The following is a 25,343-nucleotide window of genomic DNA, read 5'->3' on the forward strand; positions in this document are numbered from 1 at the left end:
CATATACACAATCATGCTCATTATCCCATATATACACAATCACACTCATCCCATATATATACACAATCACGCTCATCATCCCATATGTACACACAATCACGCTCATCATCCCATCCATATACACAATCAGGCTCATCATCCCATCCATATACACAATCATGCTCATTATCCCATATATACACAATCACACTCATCCCATATATATACACAATCACGCTCATCATCCCATATGTACACACAATCACGCTCATCATCCCATCCATATACACAATCAGGCTCATCATCCCATCCATATACACAATCACGCTCATCATCCCATCCATATACCCAATGCCCCTCATCATCACATACATATACAAAATCACACTCATCATCACATAAATATACACAATCACACTCATCCCATATATATATATATATATACACAATCACGCTCATCATCCCCTCCATATACACAATCACACTCATCATCACATACATATACACAATCACACTCATCATCACATACATCTACACAATCACACTCATCATCCCATATGTGCACACAATCACGCTCATCATCCCATCCATATACACAATCACGCTCATCATCCCATCCATATGCACAATCACGCCCATCATCCCATCCATATACACAATCACGCTCATCATCCCATATGTATACACAATCACGTCCATCATCCCATCCATATACACAATCACACTCATCATCCCATATGTACACACAATCACGCTCATCATCCCATCCATATACACAATCACGCTCATCATCCCATCCATATACACAATCACGCTCATCATCCCATATGTATACACAATCACACTCATCATCACATACATATACACAATCACACTCATCCCATAATCACGCTCATCATCCCATCCATATACACAATCACGCTCATCATCCCATATGTATACACAATCACACTCATCATCACATACATATACACAATCACGCTCATCCCATAATCACGCTCATCATCACATCCATATACACAAACACGCTCATCATCCCATCCATATACACAATCACGCTCATCATCCCATATGTACACACAATCACGCTCATCATCCCATCCATATACCCAATGCCCCTCATCATCACATACATATACACAATCACATTCATCATCACATACATATACACAATCACACTTATCCCCTATATCTATACACAATCACGCTCATCATCCCATCCATATACCCAATGCCCCTCATCATCACATACATATACACAATCACACTCATCATCACATACATATACACAATCACACTCATCCCATAAATATATATATATACACAATCACGCTCATCATCCCCTCCATATACACAATCACACTCATTATCACATACATATACACAATCACACTCATCATCACATACATATACACAATCAAACTCATCCATATATATATATATATACACAATCACGCTCATCATCCCCTCCATATACACAATCACACTCATCATCACATACATATACACAATCACACTCATCATCCCATATGTACACACAATCATGCTCATCATCCCATCCATATACACAATCACGCTCATCGTTCCATCCATATACACAATCACGCCCATCATCCCATCCATATACACAATCACGCTCATCATCCCATATGTATACACAATCACGTCCATCATCCCATCCATATACACAATCACGCTCATCGTCCCATCCATATACACAATCACGCCCATCATCCCATCCATATACACAATCACGCTCATCATCCCATATGTATACACAATCACGCTCATCATCCCATCCATATACACAATCACGCTCATCATCCCATCCTTATACCCAATGCCCCTCATCATCACATATATATACACAATCACACTCATCCCATATATATACACAATCACGCTCATCATCCCATCCATATACACAATCACGCTCATCATCCCGTCCATATACACAATCACGCTCATCATCCCATATGTACACACAATCACGCTCATCATCCCATCCATATACACAATCACGCTCATCATCCCATCCATATACACAGTCACGCTCATCATCCCATCCATATACACAATCACGCTCATCATCCCATATGTACACACAATCACGCTCATCATCCCATCCATATACCCAATGCCCCTCATCATCACATACATATACACAATCACACTCATCATCACATACATATACACAATCACACTCATCCCATATATATATATACACAATCACGCTCATCATGCCATCCATATACACAATCAGGCTCATCATCCCATCCATATGCACAATCACGCTCATCATCCCATCCATATACACAATCACACTCATCATCACATACATATACACAATCACATTCATCATCACATACATATACACAATCACACTCATCATCCCATATGTACACACAATCACGCTCATCATCCCATCCATATACACAATCATGCTCATCATCCCATCCATATACACAATCACGTCCATCATCCCATCCATATACACAATCACGCTCATCATCCGATATGTATACACAATCACGCCCATCATCTCATCCATATACACAATCACACTCATCATCCCATATGTACACACAATCACGCTCATCATCCCATCCATATACACAATCACGCTCATCATCCCATCCATATACACAATCACGCTCATCATCCCATATGTATACACAGTCACGCTCATCATCCCATCCATATACCCAATGCCCCTCATCATCACATATATATACACAATCACGCGCCTCATCCCATCCATATACACAATCACGCTCATCATCCCATCCATATACCCAATGCCCCTCATCATCACATATATATATATACACAATCACGCTCATCATCCCATCCATATACACAATCACGCTCATCATCCCATATGTACACACAATCACGCTCATCATGCCATCCATATACACAATCAGGCTCATCATCCCATCCATATACACAATCACGCTCATCATCCCATCCATATACACAATCACACTCATCATCACATACATATACACAATCACATTCATCATCACATACATATACACAATCACACTCATCCCATATATGTATACACAATCACGCTCATCATCCCATCCATATACCCAATGCCCCTCATCATCACATACATATACAAAATCACACTCATCATCACATATATATACACAATCACATTCATCCCATATATATATATACACAATCACGCTCATCATCCCCTCCATATACACAATCACGCTCATCATCCCATCCATATACACAATCACGCTCATCATCCCATATGTATACACAATCACGCTCATCATCCCATCCATATACACAATCACGCTCATCATCCCATCCATATACACAATCACGCTCATCATCCCACATGTACACACAATCACGCTCATCATCCCATCCATATACACAGTCACGCTCATCATCCCATCCATATACACAATCACGCTCATCATCCCATATGTACACGCAATCACGCTCATCATCCCATCCATATACCCAATGCCCCTCATCATCACGTACATATACACAATCACACTCATCATCACATACATATACACAATCACACTCATCCCATATATATATACACAATCACGCTCATCATGCCATCCATATACACAATCAGGCTCATCATCCCATCCATATACACAATCACGCTCATCATCCCATCCATATACACAATCACGCTCATCATCCCATATATATACACAATCACACTCATCATCACATACATATACACAATCACACTCATCCCATATATATATACACAATCACGATCATCATCCCATCCATATACCCAATGCCCCTCATCATCACATACATATACACAATCACACTCATCATCACATACATATACACAATCACACTCATCCCATATATATATACACAATCACGATCATCATCCCATCCATATACCCAATGCCCCTCATCATCACATACATATACACAATCACACTCATCATCCCCTCCATATACACAATCACACTCATCATCACATACATATACACAATCACATTCATCATCACATACATATACACAATCACACTCATCATCCCATATGTACACACAATCACGCTCATCATCCCATCCATATACACAATCATGCTCATCATCCCATCCATATACACAATCACGCCCATCATCCCATCCATATACACAATCACGCTCATCATCCGATATGTATACACAGTCACGCCCATCATCCCATCCATATACACAATCACACTCATCATCCTATATGTACACACAATCACGCTCATCATCCCATCCATATACACAATCACGCTCATCATCCCATATGTATACACAATCACGCTCATCATCCCATCCATATACCCAATGCCCCTCATCATCACATATATATACACAATCACGCTCCTCATCCCATCCATATACACAATTACGCTCATCATCCCATCCATATACCCAATGCCCCTCATCATCACATATATATATACACAATCACGCTCATCATCCCATCCATATACACAATCACGCTCATTATCCCATATATACACAATCACACTCATCCCATATATATACACAATCACGCTCATCATCCCATATGTACACACAATCACGCTCATCATCCCATCCATATACACAATCACGCTCATCATCCCATCCATATACACAATCACACTCATCATCCCATCTATATACCCAATGCGCCTCATCATCACATACATATACACAATCACATTCATCATCACATACATATACACAATCACACTCATCCCATACATGTATACACAATCACGCTCATCATCCCATCCATATACCCAATGCCCCTCATCATCACATACATATACAAAATCACACTCATCATCACATATATATACACAATCACACTCATCCCATATATATATATATACACAATCACGCTCATCATCCCCTCCATATACACAATCACACTCATCATCACATACATATACACAATCACACTCATCATCACATACATCTACACAATCACACTCATCATCCCATATGTACACACAATCACGCTCATCATCCCATCCATATACACAATCACGCTCATCATCCCATCCATATGCACAATCACGCCCATCATCCCATCCATATACACAATCACGCTCATCATCCCATATGTATACACACTCACGTCCATCATCCCATCCATATACACAATCACACTCATCATCCCATATGTACACACAATAACGCTCATCATCCCATCCATATACACAATCACGCTCATCATCCCATCCATATACACAATCACGCTCATCATCCCATATGTATACACAATCACACTCATCATCACATACATATACACAATCACACTCATCCCATAATCACGCTCATCATCCCATCCATATACACAATCACGCTCATCATCCCATATGTATACACAATCACACTCATCATCACATACATATACACAATCACACTCATCCAATAATCACGCTCATCATCACATCCATATACACAAACACGCTCATCATCCCATCCATATACACAATCACGATCATCATCCCATATGTACACACAATCACGCTCATCATCCCATCCATATACCCAATGCCCCTCATCATCACATACATATACACAATCACATTCATCATCACATACATATACACAATCACACTCATCCCATATATCTATACACAATCACGCTCATCATCCCATCCATATACCCAATGCCCCTCATCATCACATACATATACACAATCACACTCATCATCACATACATATACACAATCACACTCATCCCATATATATATATATACACAATCACGCTCATCATCCCCTCCATATACACAATCACACTCATCATCACATACATATACACAATCACACTCATCATCACATACATATACACAATCACACTCATCATCCCATATGTACACACAATCATGCTCATCATCCCATCCATATACACAATCACGCTCATCGTTCCATCCATATACACAATCACGCCCATCATCCCATCCATATACACAATCACGCTCATCATCCCATATATATACACAATCACGTCCATCATCCCATCCATATACACAATCACGCTCATCATCCCATCCATATGCACAATCACGCTCATCATCCCATCCTTATACCCAATGCCCCTCATCATCACATATATATACACAATCACACTCATCCCATATATATACACAATCACGCTCATCATCCCATCCATATACACAATCACGCTCATCATCCCATATATACACAATCACACTCATCCCATATATATATATACACAATCACGCTCATCATCCCATCCATATACACAATCACACTCATTATCCCATTTGTACACACAATCACGCTCATCATCCCATATGTATAAACAATCACGCTCATCATCCCATCCATATGCACAATCACACTCATCATCCCATCCATACACACAAACACGCTCATCATCCCATCCATATACACAATCACGCTCATCATCCCATCCATATACACAATCACGCTCATCGTCCCATCCATATACACAATCACGCCCATCATCCCATCCATATACACAATTACGCTCATTATCCCATATGTACACACAATCACACTCATCATCCCATATATATACAATCACGGTCATCATCCCATCCATATACACAATCACGCTCATCATCCCATATATACACAATCACACTCATCAATCCAACCTCCTATCCATTGATTAAACAATAACTCCTACATGAAGAGACAGACCTATTGGCTTTGGAAATGTTTGTTTTAAGATATGGCCCCCTAATTAGCTTTAACTAATTTTATGATAACAGGATCTGTGTAAACACTTAAACAAAGATCACATCGCCTTCCAACAACCTTTGTCACCATTAAACAAAATTCGAAATGGACAAACAATTTGACAAATCCCATTCCTATTTATTGGTTTGATTATTTTTCAGTATGATTTTCATAGGGATAATATCCGACTCATTTGTTCCAGGACCAATACATCTTTAACAATGTCAGCTTCGTGCTCTTGTTAAAAATTGGACTGTACTGAATTATTGCATATGTGACCTAAAAGGAACATCCACACAGCACACATATCAAAGATCTGGTGGTTAGGTCAAGGGACTCCCCTTTATGCTTCATGATCATGAAGCTCATGCCCAATCCTATGGAGGCTCTAGAAAGGCCCTCCTGCTGCTCCTGCTGCACTGAATGCTGATCATCCTATGTTTCTCGATCTCACTGCGTCGTTGACATTGCAGATCCCATGACCTCAGCTCAGAGGCTGTGAACGAGACTGTGACGTGGGAGGCACTACCTTAAGCAACCCGCGTCTGGATTAGCTGTTCTTGGCACTTGATGACCCTCAGTTACAACCCACAGTTTTTCTTACTATCATTTTATTCAAGGCCTACATCCACTCACAAAACGGTGATATTGATACCTTGAATTTACTTTCTGATGGGTGCAAGCAGCCCAGGGCTCCATTTTCTAATGTTTGGTTGTGCTGGGATTGGTGGCATAAAGAGTTGGTATGTTAGTCATTTGATTTGGTACCAACTCATGTTCTGTTCCCCCAGTTTGAAACACCCAGGTAGCACACAAACACATGGCCTGATTGCCCGTGCACGTTTATGATAATACAAAGCAAACACACAGGCAATCAGATTCTCTCCTCCGCATGAGGCACGGCAGCGTGCAAATGAGGGAATGCCCTCGACAGAACGCTCTGCGCAAAGGCTGGGGGCGCCCAATCCGGTCAATGGAAGGGCCATGTGGCCACTTCTGTATTAGAGATAGGATCCCTCACCATCATAAATCGCACGATGTGACATTTTCAGAGGAACTGCACAGCTTGTTAACGAGGCCCCATTTATTGAAGGGTGGTGTGACCATGTATGGTAAGGAATACAGCACCTACTACCTTCCACAAGAGAGGACATTAAAACCTTTTGGTGTTCAATGACCTCCTAAGGAATCGAACCTTTGGCCTCGTTCTTCTATTTGGTCACATATCGTCCAGGTCACATTCTACATCGCAGTCGCGGTACTTTATCCAATGCATACTAATCTGATTTATATTGATCATGCCGCTTTGCAGCCAATGAGGAATTGCTCAGGATCTTTCTCTTTTCGAACAAGTACAACTCTATCAACCTTGAGTGGTGTACTTAAAGAGATTTCACTCTGGTAAGAGATCACAAGATAAATAACAAAGTTTGTGAATAGAAGATAGCACAGGTGCAACGTGCTGGTCTTGGAATCAAGACCACCTAGAGCAACAGAGGTTTGAATCCCACATCCGTGCTTAGAAACCAAACTCATATCAGTGTTAAGCTTCTTACAAAAAAACAATAAATAAATAAAGAAGAGATGCCCAAATGCCACTCACGGAGCCTCAGTTCAAAGCAATACCTTATTCTGGAGCCATTGTTTCCTAGTCCTAAAACCTACACCTGATCATTACAAATCTCCCTTATTGCTCAGACGGATGAGGTATCACTCTGGGAAAACCCATTACTGTCTTTGAATTACCTGCTGGTAGAAATAGCTTGAGACTTTCTAGAAAGACTTGTGGCGCACTTTCTCTGTAATCATGGACTCTCCCGGGCCATTTGGAAAATGTTACCCAAATCTGAAAGGATTGTAAGATTTGAAACATGATTCAGCAGGAATATGTGTCCGGATTTTTCATAACACTTTCCATTTCCTATTTCAGTGTCCCCTGCAGTTGAGCGCCTGAAGTACATCCTCGCCGAAGATGAGGATCTGCCCACTCCCACCCTCTTCACTGAAATGGACACCCTGCAGCACGACGGGGATGAGATGGAGTGGAAGGAATCCGCCAGGTAAGGCCCAAATTGATTGTCTGAGTTGGACTTCAGGAAAGGAAAAATCAGTAGGAACACATTTAGGATGCATTGTCATTGAGGACCACAGGAGAAATACTTATTTGGAAGAATTTGAGGATCACCTCCCTGATCCTTGAGAAAGTTTGGTTTCTTGGAATAGAGAGGGCTCCAGGTTGCCTTGCATCCCACCTTTCGCGAAGCAGTCGATGTGCCGGCAATAGCCCATATTCTTCCACAGCTGTTCAGACTACACAAAATGTGGAGATCCAGGTTGGCCGTTCATACAATCCTTTGTATGAACTCCTCCATTCGTCTTCTCAGAGATATTACCCCCTTGGGTGTAGTCCTGCCCCTCGATGAGCATTAGAGATATGAACGCCTTCTCAGATCCACTCTCCGGATCCCCAGGAGTGCAAGTAGACCTGCTCACACTTTGTAAAAAATACAATTGTGAATATTTGCTGGTCAAAGCTATGAAATGAGGATTATCTGTAAATATTCAGGGGCTATTTGCCCCCACACTGCACCACAAACTGCGGGGGAGGGGGCATTAGGAGCCCCGGAGTTTCCAAGGGATTTTGCCTTCTTAATTGGACTGTGAAGACAGTGGGTCAGCATTTTCAATTCAATTCAAATGACTTGTAGCAGATCACGTTATGCCTTCTCCTGCTGTTCAAAAGGCAGCAGCGCTTACAGAAAACTATTCGATGGGAACCTCTTTTAGCATGTCAGTGCATGGAATAGTATTTTTTTTATTTCTATCTTGAGGCCTGCTCGGGCTAAAGGTACACACAAAGTGCAAGCAAGAAAGTCTTGGGTTACAAATAGACGGATTCTATTTATAGATAGACTGATTCTATTTATAGCCTCTCCAACGCGCAAACCAGCAAACAGACACACCTGCTAGTTAAATGAATGTTTCAGTGCAGCGCACTGAAGGGCAAGTTTCACCTTCTTCATACACTTTTATTTTAAAACGATACCATTCCGGAACAGTTTCTTTTTTCAAATAAAAGTATAGGAGCAGTAAAAGATTACTTAAAAGAGTAGAAGTGCTCCGCTTCCAACCACTCCCACCCCCTTTGCCCGCTCTGTGTGGTAACCACGTTTACCCGGCCTCAATCTCCAGAAGGTGTCTAGATTTGATAAAGCTAGACCAGCTGGGGGTTCGTTCGCAGTGCAGGTGGCCCAACTGTGGAACTATGCCAGGGTGGAGGGCACACAAAATAGGTGCTCGCCTCTCACATGGGACGAGCCTTCACTTGCAACGCTCGATTCCAGGGGCTGGGATGACTTAGCCTTTCCTCTTTCTTAGGTTGATTAATACAGTACCCTTTATTGCTGCAATGATAACACTGTTGTTACAGTGCTTAGAAGCTGGAAAGATCTGGCATGAAACGCTGTGTAAGAACAGACATTGGAGCTTACCTCTGGTGTCACTCCACACGCTTCTGATCTACTGCCCAAGTTCTGTTCTTGTTCTCCTTGAATTGACTGCTAACACCTTGAGAGCTCTTTGGAGGTGCTAGGGCACTATTTCAAACTATTTGCATAGTTTGCATATGCCCACATATAAGGGAATGAGTGAATAGTGGGGTTTTGTGCTATTAGGCATTCATTTTTGTTGGGTTTTATTTTCAGGCTTGAGCACGAGGAAAATGTGTGCTTGCAGAAGGATTAGGGTCCTTTTTCAGTACACATGCATGTCATAGAGCACTACATTCCCTACAAAATCTACAGTTTGCAAACATCTTCTGATTCTGATTCACCCTGAGTGCAAAGGCACTCTGGAGAAAAGTGGAAAGGATGTCACATATGTTTTTATTTTTTTTTATTTGCATTTAATTGATTGGCCCGAGGTTTTTAGCCTCAAAGGTGGGTGCAGGAGGAGGGCCAAGAGAGGCCGGCCAAAGAGCTACAGGGAAGGAGGGAGCGGGTGTGCCAATGAGGAGAATCTCAGTCTTGCTAGCATTAAGGCAGAGGTCATTGGCGGCACACCACTCCTGGATAGCAGACAGACAGTCAGAGATGAGGGACGGGGAGGAGGCCGAGGGTAGCCTGAGAATGAGTCGGGTGTCATCCGCATAGCACTGAAATTTGGGGCAGAGAGTGGTGATGCGGTGGGCAAGGAGTGCCAGGTATTGGTTGAAAAGCCAGGGAGAGAGGTTAGACCCCTGGGGGACACCAGAGGTAGAGTAAAAGACAGCAGAGAGGAAGGACCCAAGTTGGACCTGGGAGGGTCAGTCAGAGAGGAAAGAGGTCAGCCACGCCAGAGCCTGACCAGTGATACCCAGGTCATCACAGAGACGGTTGAGCAGGATGGCATGGTTGACAGTATCAAAGGCAGAATAGAGATCAAGCAGGATGAGGACGCAAGGGGTGTTAGGGTCGAGGTTGGAGAGCAGGTCTTCACAGATGTTCAGGAGAGCAGGTTCCGTGCTTCTGGCAGCTCTGAAGCCAGACTGACGGTCATGAAGACAACCAACAGATTCAGTGTGGCGATTCAGCTGGGAGATGGCCAGTTTCTCCAGGAGCCTGCCCAAGAAGGGAGTGATAGAGATTGGGCGATAGTTAGCCGGGCATGAGGGGTCAGCAGAGGGTTTCTTAAGAAGAGGGTGCACAAGGGAGTGCTTAAGGGGGGATGGGAAGACTCCAGTGGCAAAGGAGTTATTGCAGAAATCAGCCAGGGCAGGAGCCAGGGAGTTGATGTGGTCCTTGATAGGTTTGGAGGAACAGGGGAGAACCTGTTTTGACGAGACTTTCATAGATCGGTCTTGTCTAGAAACTTTGTCTGCGCAAAACAGGGGAAAGGCAGAGAAGGAGGGAAGAGAGGTGGCTGCAGAAGGGCCAGAGGAGGAGCAGGGTAGCGGGGCAGAGGGGAGAGGAAGAGAGTGAGGACAGGATGTCCTGAGTTTTAGAGATGAAGTGAGAAGCAGTGCCATGCAGAGGGCCTGGGAAAGGACAGTAGAGGTAGAGACTGCGGCAGGATTAGCCAGTTCCTTTCAGATTTTAAATAGTTCAGCTGAGTTGTTAGAAGCCGCAGAGACACGGGCATGGATATGAGCTCTCTTCTTGGTTAGGACAGAGAGCCGGTATTGTGTTTCCGAGCATGCAGCAGGCCAGTTTGTCAGAGGATGTACATGAAGCATACCATTTCCTCTCAGCCACCCTGCACTTGCGTTTCAGGATGAAAAGATCAGAGTCGTACCAGGAGTTACACTTGGCTTTGGGCTTCAGGCATATTCTCATGACAGGGGCAAGGATATCAAGAGTATCAGATATAGCAGAGTGGAGAGAGGAGAGGGCTGTGTCAAGGTGAGAGTCAGCCAAAGGGGGTGGGGGGGTGAGAAGGTGGCGGCAAAAGCCTCAGCTGACACACGCTTCATCATGGGTCGGATTACCGAGAAGGTGGGTGGCAGTGATGGAAGTGGCTTGGCCTGAGGGGTAGGGAGGGTGAGGTAGGAGGAGAGGAGAAAGTGATCACTCCAGGAGAGAGGAGTGGTGAGAGGGATAGTAAGCGGAAGGTCAGAGGAGATTAGAACATCCAGAGTGAGTCGGGCCAGAGGGGAGAATAGTGAGTGAGAGAGAGTCGCAGAGGTCGAGAAAGAGTCCGGAAGGAGGACAGGAGGCATCCAGGTGGATGTTAAAGTCTCCAAGAAGGAGGAGTTGAGTGGTTGGGGCCAGGAGTGAGGAGGAGCGGTCCGCCCATTCAGAGAGGAAGGAGGAGATCTGACCAGGCGGTCGATAGATAGTAGCCACAGTAAGGGAATGGCCAGGGGAATGAGAGAGCCTGCAGACAAGGCATTCAAAAGAGAAGTAGTCCTGCGTAGGAATGACAGAGGCAGGAATCCACTCTGGGAAGATCAGGGCTACACCGCCACCAGAGCGGTTGGACCTGGGTGTGGAGAGGATCTTGTAGCTGTCAGGTAGGAGCGTGTCAAAGCTTGTGACAGAGCTGGCCGTGAACCAAGTCTCGGTGAGACTGAGGACATCAAGGTCCAATTCTTCCAGAAGGCGGCAGATATCAGAGGAGTGTTTGACAGCAGAGCGAGAGTTAAGAGTGGCAATGTGGAAAAGTTTGCCATCCTTGAAGGACCTCCGGGAAGGGATACAGATTAGAGGTACTCCCTGCAGAGGTGTGGAAGAAGCCAGAGAAGAGGCAGAGAGGGAAAGGGAAGGCAAGGTTGCCAGGAAGGAGGCAGACGGGGGAGGTGAGGTAGTCATGGAGAAGGGAGAAGGGACAGCAGCAGAAGAAAGGAAGTTCATGAGGCACGGGAAGCATCTATCAAAGAGGTGAAGGTTGGCCTGAGGACCTTGGACCAAGACAGTCCCATTGAAGTAAACATTAATGATGACCTTAGAGGAATGGAAGGAGGCCAGGAGGGCATCCGACCGGGTGCCACCATTAATGTGAGGAGAAGAGAAAGGAGAGAGCACAGAGACCATATGAAAGGTCCATAGGTCTGGTGAAGGTACGACAAAGAGAATGTCGGTGAGAGTTTCCTTGGAAGCGGCAGTGGTGTAGGTGTCAGCAATAGGGAGGCCTGGGTTGGAGACCAGGATGTCCTTGTTAAACTAAACTTTTTCCTACCAGATTTAGTGAGGAGAGCAGGACAGTCGATAGAGAAGCAGTTAGAGAAGATAGGAGAGACGGAAAGCACCATAGAGTAGGAGGAAGGACACCAGAGTAGGCAGACAGGAAGCGAGAGGAACACAAATTGAGCAGCAGGGCAAGATGAGGACACTCAGAATGAGAGCTCACAGAAAGTGCATATTGAGATAGGTGAGAGGACCCATCAAGGTTTGAGAATCCAGAATGGTGGGGAAAAAAAGAAAAAAGAAAAGGCTTAATATTATACAATGCAATTATTTGTTTAAATACTGATACGGTGCATAGTAGCAGGTTGAATCTTGCCTCCATCCTTTAGAGTACTCCACCAAACCTCTGAATCGAGGATCCGGAACCAGATAAAAAAGGACCAAACTGAGCTGTGCGTGCCTCGATGAGAGCTGGACAAAACATGATGAGATGTTTCAAGGTTTCCACCTCCAAGTTGTTTTTACAATAGCAACATGTATTCCCTTCTGATAGGCCCCGAATTGCCCGTATCTCGTTTGTAGGGAGAAGGTTCAGACGGGTTCTTAAGAATTGGTCTCTAAATTTCTTATTCGGAAACTGTTTAAAGTAGTTGCAAACCGCGCCCAGTTTTCGAGGCTGTACAGGCAGATGGGCGACAGATTGATAACTAGCGGCTGCCTCCAAAGTGATTATCCAGTGTTGGCCCTTAAGTTTGTTCTTGATCCATGTAGGATTTGTCAGTAATAGATAGACTGATCCTCCTATTACTTCAATTTGACTGATTATTTTCAGTCTCCATTTATTGAGCATGGGATTTTGCACTGCCGTGATTTCATTGTGGAGCATTTCCAGAATGTCTGGACGTGGAGATATAAAACATTTCCTAAAGAGCGCTAGTCTGTTTCACTCCACTGTCACTTTTAGCGAGAGGGCCCCAGCTCCCGGCAGATTATTTGCATCGGCGTGGATACTGGAACACCCAACACTCTCTTCCAAAAAATACCTTCCAACTGGGACCATACTGACTCTAGAATACTCGGCATTGCCTCCGCTGCGTATGTTATGGCAGGAACCACTTTTGATTTGTAGAATAGCAATACCGGCATTATTGAAAAGTGCCCAAACGTTTGATTCAAGGCACATGCTTGGCTCGCCAGTGCTTTAGTTTTAGCTCGAAGATGCAGCACCATTGGGACTTCTGCTTTTGCGTCGCTCAGCCATACACCCAAGTACTTGAAAGAGTGCACTTGCTCCATTCCCTTTCTGTCAAGGAACCACAAGTGATGATTCCTTCTCCTATTTGAGTTTCCAAGACTTCGAATTTTTGTTTATTACGTGTTGATTTCAAGGCCGTTTGATTTGATGTAACTGTGAAGCTAGTCCAATTGTCGTTGTAAACCAACTGGGGTGTGGTCGATTAAGACCACATTGTCCGCATACAATAGGCGGGATAGTCAGACTCCCCATACCTTTGGAGGGAAAGTTCGTATTGCCAAGTTGGACTCCTTCATATCTGCCAAGAAAAAGCTGAATAATGCTGGGGTCATTGGACACCCCTGCTTAACTCCCTTTGAGGTAGTGATTTTGTTAGATAGAAGACCGGATCTGTCCAACCGCACTCTTAATGCTGTATCAAAATGCATAGCCTTCATCGGATCTAATAAGGCACCCGGACAGTTTTTAACTTCAGGTTTTGCCCACAGTTTTCCACGGTCGATCTGCTCAAATGCATGGACCAGATCGACAAAGGTCATGAAGATTTTGGGCTTTCGATCTCGTGTGTGTCCCTTGAATCTATTAAGAAGAAATATATTGACTGAGGTCCCAATGCCCCTGACAAAGCCCGTTTGAAATGGATCATTACAGCCTACTTGTATGCACCAACTGTGGAAATAATCCAGGATTATTGTGCCATACAGTTTCCCAATTACGTCCAGGAGGGCGATGGTCGATAGTTCCTAGGCTTCTCTCGCTCTCCTTTTTTGAAGATTGGGACCACTATCGCCCTCCTGCATGAACTGGGGATTTGACGGAATGTGGTGACTTGAGTCTACAGAGCATGTATAAAACCGGACCATTCTTCAGGCTGTTGTTTCAATTCAACATGTAGTTGGTCAGACCGTCCGGGCCAGTGTCTTGTGAACTATTCAACCTTTGGATGCGTTTTTGAATGTCACTGATGTCACTTGAGAAAACGCAAGGCTCTATCCCGTGAGCAGGGAGATTTAATAAGTTGTTATTTAGTTCCCCAGCATATCGTTTTTTAAATGGTTTGTCCAATCAACTTCACTTATCGGGTTCGTCTGCTTGTTGTTTGGCACAATTCCTACCAATTTTTTATCAATGGCCAGAAGGTCCTCAGATCCTTGCCTGCAAGCGCCCTGAACATTGTTTCAGAGTTGTTCTGGTACATTGACAGTCTGATGGAGAGCAGCCAGTTCTTATATTTTCTGTTTTCCATACAAGCTATTTCTTGACCTTTAAGTAAGTTAGTTTTCTTTGCCATCCTTGAGAGCCTCCTGACCTCTTTTCTTCTCACCACCAATTCCTTGTTGAATACGTGTAGATGGTTTAGAGTCGGTTGGGTTCTCTTCTTACACTTGCTAGAATATTTTTCCAAAAGTGGGGTGTATTCCACTTTGGAACCTGCTGATTTAAAGTCCACCGAGAGTTTCTTTATGCTGTTATTTGATAATTTTAGACGAGAACCATCATTACAAACCAATACTGCCACAGGCATCCTGGATATTAGACGTGGAGGCCAACCATTCTAAGAGTAGCAGATGGTGGTCGCTATTGAATGTTTTGACCACTTTGAATGTTTCATGCTTCTTTCTTGCTTACTCAACCACTGCCTCGTTGTCGAAACAGAACGCAACATATATGTATTCACGCTTCTTACCAAAGACTAGTGTCCCAAACTGAAGTGGTAATAACTCTGGTTGTTCAGCCATAAAACAATACGTATGTACCATTGGATTCTCAGTATAACCAGAAAGCCATATTTTCCAGCTTTCTCCTTAGCCGTTGTCCATGATTTGAAACAAGACCCATTCAAGACTTTCAAGTTCCCCTTTGGGTTTGAACAACATTCTAGTGTGAAGATATAAATTGTATGTGTAGATTTTGACTGACTTTGGAATGGCCTTGTAGAGGAGCAGGTAGACACATCATTCCTAGCTCCCACCCTCTCACCGCTATCAGATTGGAATAGCAGTAGAAGAGCCCTATGTTGGGCACCAGATATTATCCCAATACTGCATTGAGTGTATGAAAGACGATATGAACTCACCTAACCGTATCGAATGTGCTCTTATTCTGAAAGGGTGGAAGGATGTGTGCACACACCATCGGACATCGAAGAGCTATATGTGAAATTGGACGAGGGCAGAGTGATGTCATCAAGGACAGACACGAAGACGCACCGAAACAATATGCAAATACTTAAACAATGAAAATGTAACTGGAGTAATAAGAGAAACATGTAATCGAAGACTAAGAAATCATATGCACCAAAGAAATAAGTGAGGAGAGATGAAGTGAATGCATGTACGCAGAAATGCAAGGTAGTTGAGACATATAGAAGCTTGCTGCAGAAGAAAGCATAATGTGGCTAAAGCGGCCATGATGGAAAGATGGGTGTTGAACTCGTGTTGAAATCAATCAAGCTACCTCATAGACGGACCAGGGCTGCAGAGTCAGGATACGCTGAAAAACAGCTTTGTGTGAGGAATAAAGAGGAGTCTATTGGCCTGGGATCAAGGATACCACTTCAAGGGATCATTGCAAGGCACTAAAGGGAGTCAAGAGTATAGGCCATTACGTAAGACATATTTCTCTTAGATTAAGCAAAGAAGAAAACATTTGCAAGAGCCAAGTATTGGGCAATCAAAGATGTGAAAATCCAATGCAAGGTGGAGTGAGCAAGTCTCCAGAGACCAAGAGGAGTAATTACACCCAACTTATTTAAATCAAATAGCAGTAAATAAAAGGTTGAAATGGACAAAATCGTGGTCTCCTCAAACATGATTCATAAGTCGAAACAAGGGCTATTCATTATGCTCCAGACAAAGATAATGGTGTATCTACACTCCATTAAAAGTCCCAGAACAGAGAACAGGCTGCAAGGTCAAATATAAAGAAGAAGCCTTGTCTTGGGGCCTGACCAATAAGAGATGATGGACTAATTGGGCTAGTGAGTAGTAGTCTGCCATTGCTCTCTGCACCTGAATTTTGTTTTGCTTACGTGCTGCTAATGAGCCGAAAGTCCAAGGTTGGGAGAGAAGGCCAACTAATCAGAGGGTCTATGTAGCAGCATGCTATATAATGTTGCACGGGCAAGCCCACTGCTGTTATTCTGCTATGATCTGTATTATACGTATTTAGAGGTGGTTCAAGGCGTGCATATCAGATAAGGGGCATCCAGTAATATTTCTAATACTTACATGACATTTAGGCACATGTGTTCCCTTTACCAATCCTTCCCTTCAATCATATTTACAGTTTGCCACGTAGGATGACATCATAGATTAGGCATATTGTGGTATGAAGCCTTTGTTTAATCAAAATTGAAGTGTGAGTGTGTGGACTACAGTTTGTTGTTCGTCAGATTGGCCTACTTTATTTTATGCTGAGAATAAATTAGTACTTTGTCATATTCTTTGAGTATGTCTGGCTATTTAGGTCTGAGATCATTATTGGTAATTCCATCTAGCACATGAGACGCTTCAAGGTGCTAAATCACAGCCTACATGGACTCACATGGAAAAGTTGATCCGCTTGATTGCCCTAGGAATTGCCCTATGGTTAACTATACCATAAGCCATCATCAGGCAAATGTTGAAGTAAACTATCTTGAGAGAGGTGTGATGAATCTGATGATGTCATCACTCCTTTCCCAGAGGTATCCTCTTCCCATGTGGCCAGGGGATGGCAGCCGCTACCTGATTCTGACCCTGGGGGCGTCTATATGAGCGAGGACCACAAGGGGGGAAGCGACTCTCCAGAGGCATCATCCAGTGAAGACGTGTACCCCCTTTCCCTAATATGGATGTTCCCCCATAGCTCAAGCTTGTATGGCTTATTGTAAGAGTTCCCTCCCATAGCCACAAAACGTACTAATAACCTCTTTCACTATCATGTGAAAAGAAACCAAGAACTGGCCAACATTTTCGTGCATAGGAGCATACTGAGACGAGGAGGCTGAATGGAGCAATGAGGATCCATGAGGCTGAGAAGTTGCAGAACGCGCTCTAGTGGTTACGAGCGTATACTAGGTGCTGGGATATTTAAATGGCAGAACATGAAAGGTGGAAGAGAGAGCTACCTGGGGAAGCCGTTTCCTCACGGCATCGACCGAGGGGCTACCGAACCTCTGAAGACAAATCTGTGGAGCCAATCGGCTCCAGGGGAAGGCAGAAGGAGGAAGTCTGCAGGAGACAGTATGCCGCACTGGGACCACACCAGAAGAAGAAGGCAAGTCTGGTTGACGGCCATGAGAACGGAAGAGCAGCACCTATGCCGCCCATACACAGAGAAGAATTTAGCAACCAAACGGGAGCTGCGAAGGACGTGGAAGTCGGAGGGTGAAGCCGGTGAGCCTGCGAGGTGGAGGTGGGATACCAAACCGCTGCTTTCCGTTTCCCACTAGAGAATCAAGGAACGCCACAGAAAGCCAGTGAGTCCTAAAGAGGGAGAGTGGGACACCGGGGTGCTATGGCAATGCTACCAAATAATGTTAAATGACAGTGAAGTGAAGTGAAGTGAATGAAAGAAAATATGAGATTAATTATTACCAAAAGGGAACTAATGGAGGTGAATGTAACAAAGCCATGTTTGCAAGTGTGAAAGGAAATCACATGAAAGCCCTGACAGGAGAGTACACCATAAAGAAGTGCTGGCAAAGGTATACACCAGTCAAAGTCAAGACTTTGAGCAAAGTAAAATTGAAGTAGAAAATAACCTGGCAGGGGTGTACACCAGGTATCCTGCGAAGTTAGGACTCGCATCTAAGTTGTGTTGAATACAATGTGTTTTATTTTGTGTGTTGACCAGAGAACTCCAAGGAGGATTTGTGCCCTTAGGAGTCTTGAAGTCTCTTGAAGAGAAACCCGGGGAGGGTAGGAATCCCCTGAGACCGTGAACCATATCCATTTGGAATTTTTGTGTTGGAGTACATAAACATATATATTTCTTTTGAACTTGAAAATGTGTGCACCTTTCAAAACCAGAGACATTACCCTTAGCACCTTAGAGTTACTTTTGAAATGTGAGAGTGAGGATAGGATTTCAGACACTGGACTGTTTGCTTTGGACATCTTTATATTGGACAGACCCTTAGTTTTGGTTGAGGTAGGGAGAATACCTCCAAGAGTAGGGACAGTAAGACTTTTTCCATTTTATTTGAATAAACGTTTATGGCAACAAACCCAAGTCCTCTGTCTCCGTGTCTCATTCCTGGCTCCTCACAGAGGCTTCCACCCAGTTTGTTTTCATACTGTTTTCTCCTGTATTTCTAATGCCGGGCACAAAGTCATCAGTTAGAGCTCCAGCTCCTACCAAATTCTCCAATAGGCAGACAAAAATGGGTTCTTGATTGTGGGGATCATGTTGGGTGCTTCAATTCCCTCAGAGAAACTAGCTGCCCGGCCACATCATCCACACAGAACACTATGGAAGGCATGCTGATTCCACACACATCACGTTCACTAAGAGACCCAACCCATGCTAAGAATGTTTGACCAATAATGGCTTCCCTTTTAATACTAAACTTTGAATGTTTGTTACCCAAAATCAGGAGACCCATTGATGACTCCCCGTCCTGTGGCACAGACACCTGCTAGTGGTCTGCTGAACCTATCCACAACTGGCGCCCATGTAGAGTGTCTGCCTGACTGCAAAGTCCTTAGCTTGTTTCTCCCTTTCCCTGTTCCCCCTTTCACCTACTAAACTCAGCAATGCTCTGCTGACTAAGTATTCCTTTCATCATCCCTCCTTTCTTATGCATGCCTTCAATGGAGATATGTTTTCAAGAGGTAAGATTAGTTAATTTCTGCTTACCTTCCCTCCTCAGTACTGCTCAATGGTTAGTGAGTTGGAAACACCACCCTTTGGTATTTATGCCCAGCTTTTGGCATGTGTCAATAGCATCTTCCCACTTTGTATTTGCCTCTATATGGGCTGATCCTCTAACCCCACCTTGGCACTAAGTATCTGCTTATGAAAGCATGCGGTCACCAGACGTCTGCTGGTGCTATTCCGAGAGCCACTACATGTTCCTCAATTGACACAGACACATGTGAAGGTACTATTGGTCCATTGCATTGACAGAGATTTAAGAAAGGTGGAGGTTGGTCAGGTATCGTAGTGGCTCTATCTCAGATCTTGTGGATATGAAAGGTCTGTTCCGGGCTACCCTGGTGTGCATAAAATAGCAAATAATCCAAAACCTTATCTCACGTTGCTAATGTGGGTGATGGTGGCTTGAGGACATGTCTGAATGTGTCAGGAAAGACTGTAGGCATGTGGCAAATGTCTGGACCTTATACTCTGGAGTACAGGGCAAGTAGGTGCCTGGCAATAAATGTGATGGCTAATGGGTAGATGGGAGAGATGACAGAGTATTGTTTACTCTGTGCTGCTATCTTATGGCCTAAGCCCAGTTGTTTAACAAAGCGATGTAGAGGCAAGTGGCCTGTGTTATATAAAGAAGACACACAGTCTAGCTTCAGTATGGTAGGACATGAGTAGGAATTATCTTTAAGCATTATGCCTACCTTCTGCAGTCAGGGAGGCAAGGAGGGCAGGGTGCAAAGGGGGTCTTCATCTAGTCCAGTAATTAGGCCAAGCTACCACAATGCCAGCCGATACACCTGGTAAAGGTTGTTGGTGAGTGGGAGATGGCCTGTTTTCAGAAGCCTCTGGGGAGAGTTAATAGAGAATATGAAATGTATGTTTCTGGAGTTTAATAGGCATATTGGGCCTCATTATGAGTTGTACAAAATTATCATTACCATTACCTTATCAGCGGAATTACCGACACATTGCAAGGTGGCGAGAGCACGTGCACACCTCTGCGGCAAAGGTAATACCATCCGGTGGAATTAGCGCTGTAGCTAAATCCACTATTTGTTGGTGCTAATTCTGCCCACCCCAATTTGGTGGTTTGGTAAAAGTGGTGTTGGCTGAAGGCAATGAAAAGAGAAACCCATTTGTAAAAGAAAAGAAAGATGTTTCTTTAACAAGAGATGTATATATTAAACTGGGATGAGTAGGAGAGATGAGGAAGAGCCTTGTGAGGAGGGGAAGACCCCTGACTTAATTACTCCTTGTGGAGGTGAAGCAAGGCAAGTCACCGAGCCCGTCACTTTCAATGAGGTGGAAAACACCAGTACGAGAGGCCAAAGGCCCAGCATGTGTTGATGCGAGGAAAGCCTCACGAGGAAGGAACGATGAACGAGCTATCTGGTGATGGCATGACCACAAGTGTAGCATGGTGGGCAGGACGCACAAACGATGTTGCCAAGATCATCAGTACAAGAAGCGTGGATAGCTTCCGACTACCAGCATGAGTGCAGAGCAGTAACCCGATGAGGGAACGGGAACCGAAGACCAAGAAAGCACACCCGAGCAAGAGCCAAGCCCCGTCCCGACCAAAGGAGAGGTACCGGGGTAACGGGGAGAAGCGGGAGGTCAGCGAGGCATCATAATAGTTTTGAAGAAACTTGCTCCAGTCCTAAGTATGAGAGTAATGCTTAGACTTTGAAATTGGAGTTAGAGGTAACAAAAAAAACAGTCAGGGAAGAGGGTTATTACATGAGAAGAGAAACATCGTCCAAGTCGTAAGGACGAGTTATCACAAGAGAAACCTGTTAATAACAGAAGTGAAAAGACTATAAAAGAGGGATTTAAGCAATGAAGGTGGGGAACAAGCAGAGACTGGAAACAAGTTACCTGTGACTAAGGGAAGAAACCCTATAACCTCAGAATTGAAGACTGGGGAAAGTCTAACATAGAAACATGTAGTGAGAGACAGGATAAAAACTTTTGAATGAACAAGATAAAAGAAGAGACAGTGTAAGAGAAGTTACAACGAAGAAAGCCTAAAAAGGGTTCAAGATAAACCTACATAAGGAAAGCTTGAATGGAAAGACAAGAGTGTACAAGTGATGACAAGAGTGTGAGAAAGTATCTAAAGTGAAGATATTCTAACTATAGGACCACATAAAATACGAAACCCAAGACTTTTCTAGAAGAACTGCAAGAGTTGATCTCCGAGACTATCCCAGGAGACTGTATCGAGAAATGTTTATACCACAGAGAAAGACTGCAAAGAACAAGCCTACTGAAAGCGAAGGAAAGACCAGGCAAAGATAAGACATTGGGCCTCATTACAAGTTTGGCGGTAGCCTTGCCGGTAAACCCGGCAGGCTGCCGCCACACTTGTAATAATTTGTCCGGACCTGGAAATGGGGAAATACAGGGCCATTACAACCCTGGCAGACCCTGTATTTCCCCATTGCCAGGGGCTGGAAACGTTTACTCCCCATTCTCGTTTGAGCCCCATAGGGCTCAATGGGAATGGGGAGGCCGGATGCAACAGCACTATTCAGAATGGTGCCGGTGCATCCGGCATGCTCTGCTCGCGGGTGCCGGTACACCCGCCAGGTCTGACCTGGCGGGCGAAAAGGCACCCACGAGCAGAACTCGTAGTTTGCCGGTCCAGTAACTACGGTACCGGCAAGCTTACAGGTACCGTAGTTACCGGACCGGCAAACTTGTAATGAGGCCCATTCTCTTGACCTATGTCAGTTAGTTAAATGTAGTGGTACAGTCAGATAGAGTTAGTTTGGATGGAGGATATTGTTACTTTGGCCTTTCTGACAACTGGTGAACACCTGTAGTTTCTTTAGATAGGTAGGGTATTCCCTTTAGTTATAGAGAAAGGTAAACCTTCTACTTATAATTTAATAAAAGATATTGAATCATGCCCTCAGGGTGGCCGACTCCTTCTTCCGATCCGCCATAATTCTCATATGAGCAAGGTCATGCTATGTATGGTGGCAGGCTGCAGATAACTCATCCATCTTCCCTAAGGGGAAGTGGAGGAAAGTTATGTCCCTTGTCACATCGGCACAGACATATATCGTTGCACGCATGTCAGATTAACCACAGATCTCTTTTTGTGTGTAGGGACGAAGTAAAAGCAGGGGCAAGAGACTAATCTCTTGGCCTACTGACAGATTTGGTATTATGTTCTCTTACCATGCCAGGACGAATACTGGATGCCCTTCCCCAAAGAATGACAGCAGCAGGGACGGAGGTTAACAGTTTTATCAGCCCAAGCTCTGGGGGAACAGGACTCAGCAATGAAGGAGTACTGCGCTCTGCCTTCTTTTTCCCCGGCAACGCCTAATGTACAGAAGTCTGGTAAGCTGGCCCCAATCCACCCACTTGGGGGCTTTGTGTCCATCCACTGACCAACTGGTTCTGCATATCTGTGCGTCAAAGGCTTCCAAAGGCCTGAGTCCCAAGGCCTGTCATGTTGTCGCTGTCATGATGCCCGCTCCCGGGGAGCCGGTTCAAGCCCGGAGTCCCCGAAAGCGGACATCCAGTCCCCAAGGAAGGACCCAGCAACCCCATATAGAGGCCCTTTGGACAGTGTCCTGGCGCCTATGGCACCAGGCTCATAAAAGACATCAGTCCTGGCGCCATAGGCGCCAGGCTCATTATGGGAATGCTTGGGTGCACTTACCTGATGCAGACCATGCTGCAGGATCCCAGCCTCCTTGAGGCCTGAAAGGAACTACTTTACCTGTGGGACTAATTTACCATCCGGGTGTGGTCGGGGAAGGATACATACCTGATTGGAGGAAGGATACATACCTGGAACTTCTTCGAAGGCTATTTAAACCCCACCCGAACAGCCACACGTGCTTCGCGTTGTTCTGCATCTAGCAGCTGGACGCTCACCGTGTCTGCTCCTGCATCCTGGCTTCTGCCACGCCTGCCAGCATCCTGGATCACCTGCAAAGGAAGAGAAGAAGAGAACAGAAGAAGGAAAAGTCCTTACCTGCTAAAGCCGCATCCTGGAGACATCTCGCCGACAATCCTGAAAAGGAAGACTTTAATTTAAAAGCGCATCGCGTCGATCGCTGCAGCGCCGCATTCCACTCACCTTTACAGGGCGCCTCCATGTTCAGCAGAGATCATCCGGATTCGCAGTCACGCCCCAGCGCCTTGGGAGAAAAAGACCAGAAAAAAAGGCGAGAGAGAGAAGGGAATAAGGAAAGCTAAATCTCCATGTTAAGACTTACCTGTTGATTCATTCCCTCTTCATTTCGGGTCCGCGCCGCATCCTGGCATTTCCGGACCCCGGCCCCTAAGGGGAAAAAGAGACATCAGCGTTAATGAGCGAATGAAAAGACATAACCAAAAAACGCTCATTAAAGACTTACCTGATTTCTACAAGGATTTCACCTCTCATCTCGGGTCGGTGCCTGTTCCCCGGCATTCCGTACCCCAGCCCTTATGGGGAAAAAGACACTAGCATTAGTACATTAATGCATGGACACAAGGGGAAACTCTTTTCAAAAAACTTACCTGGAAGCCAAGCAAGTTTGGTTCTCACCAATCCGAAAATCCAGTGAAGTAACTGGATACCAACGCGCCCCTGCATCAGAAGCAGGATGGAGAGCTCGTCCTTCCAGACCCTAAGGTGAGACGCTACGAGAAATCATAGAAGGGTTTCAAGGAGGGTGAGAGGGGAAAGTGGGGGGCCGATTGCATTACCCCGCAGACAGTTAATTCCCTATTTTCACCTACAGAATGATACTTCTGCGAGCCAGACAAGCCAGATTTGGGGGCCCGGTCCAGTCCGTCTTCCGAACCCTGCGCATCACCTTAGAAGAGGTCACAGCAGCGCGAACCAGGCCAGCGCCTTCGTGGGAGTCAGGTGAGCGTAACAGAACGCAAAGACTTCCTACAAATTCCCACCCAGGCGCTATGGAAAG

The 25,343-nt window shown here is 44.6% G+C and overlaps 1 protein-coding gene across 9 annotated transcripts in view; it reads left to right on the forward strand.

Annotated features, from left to right (window-relative positions):
• SLC4A5 (solute carrier family 4 member 5) overlaps positions 1 to 25,343 on the forward strand; it is an 802,545-nt gene that overhangs the window by 273,018 nt on the left and 504,184 nt on the right. For all 9 annotated transcript variants that reach the window (XM_069617635.1, XM_069617636.1, XM_069617640.1 and 6 more), the window contains one exon: positions 8,621 to 8,750. In XM_069617635.1, coding sequence (XP_069473736.1) covers positions 8,621 to 8,750 — 130 coding nt within the window. The remainder of the gene's footprint in view (positions 1 to 8,620; positions 8,751 to 25,343) is intronic.

Source organism: Ambystoma mexicanum, chromosome 10 (assembly GCF_040938575.1).
Source record: "Ambystoma mexicanum isolate Mex_15411 chromosome 10, UKY_AmexF1_1, whole genome shotgun sequence".
Taxonomy (NCBI): domain Eukaryota; kingdom Metazoa; phylum Chordata; class Amphibia; order Caudata; family Ambystomatidae; genus Ambystoma; species Ambystoma mexicanum.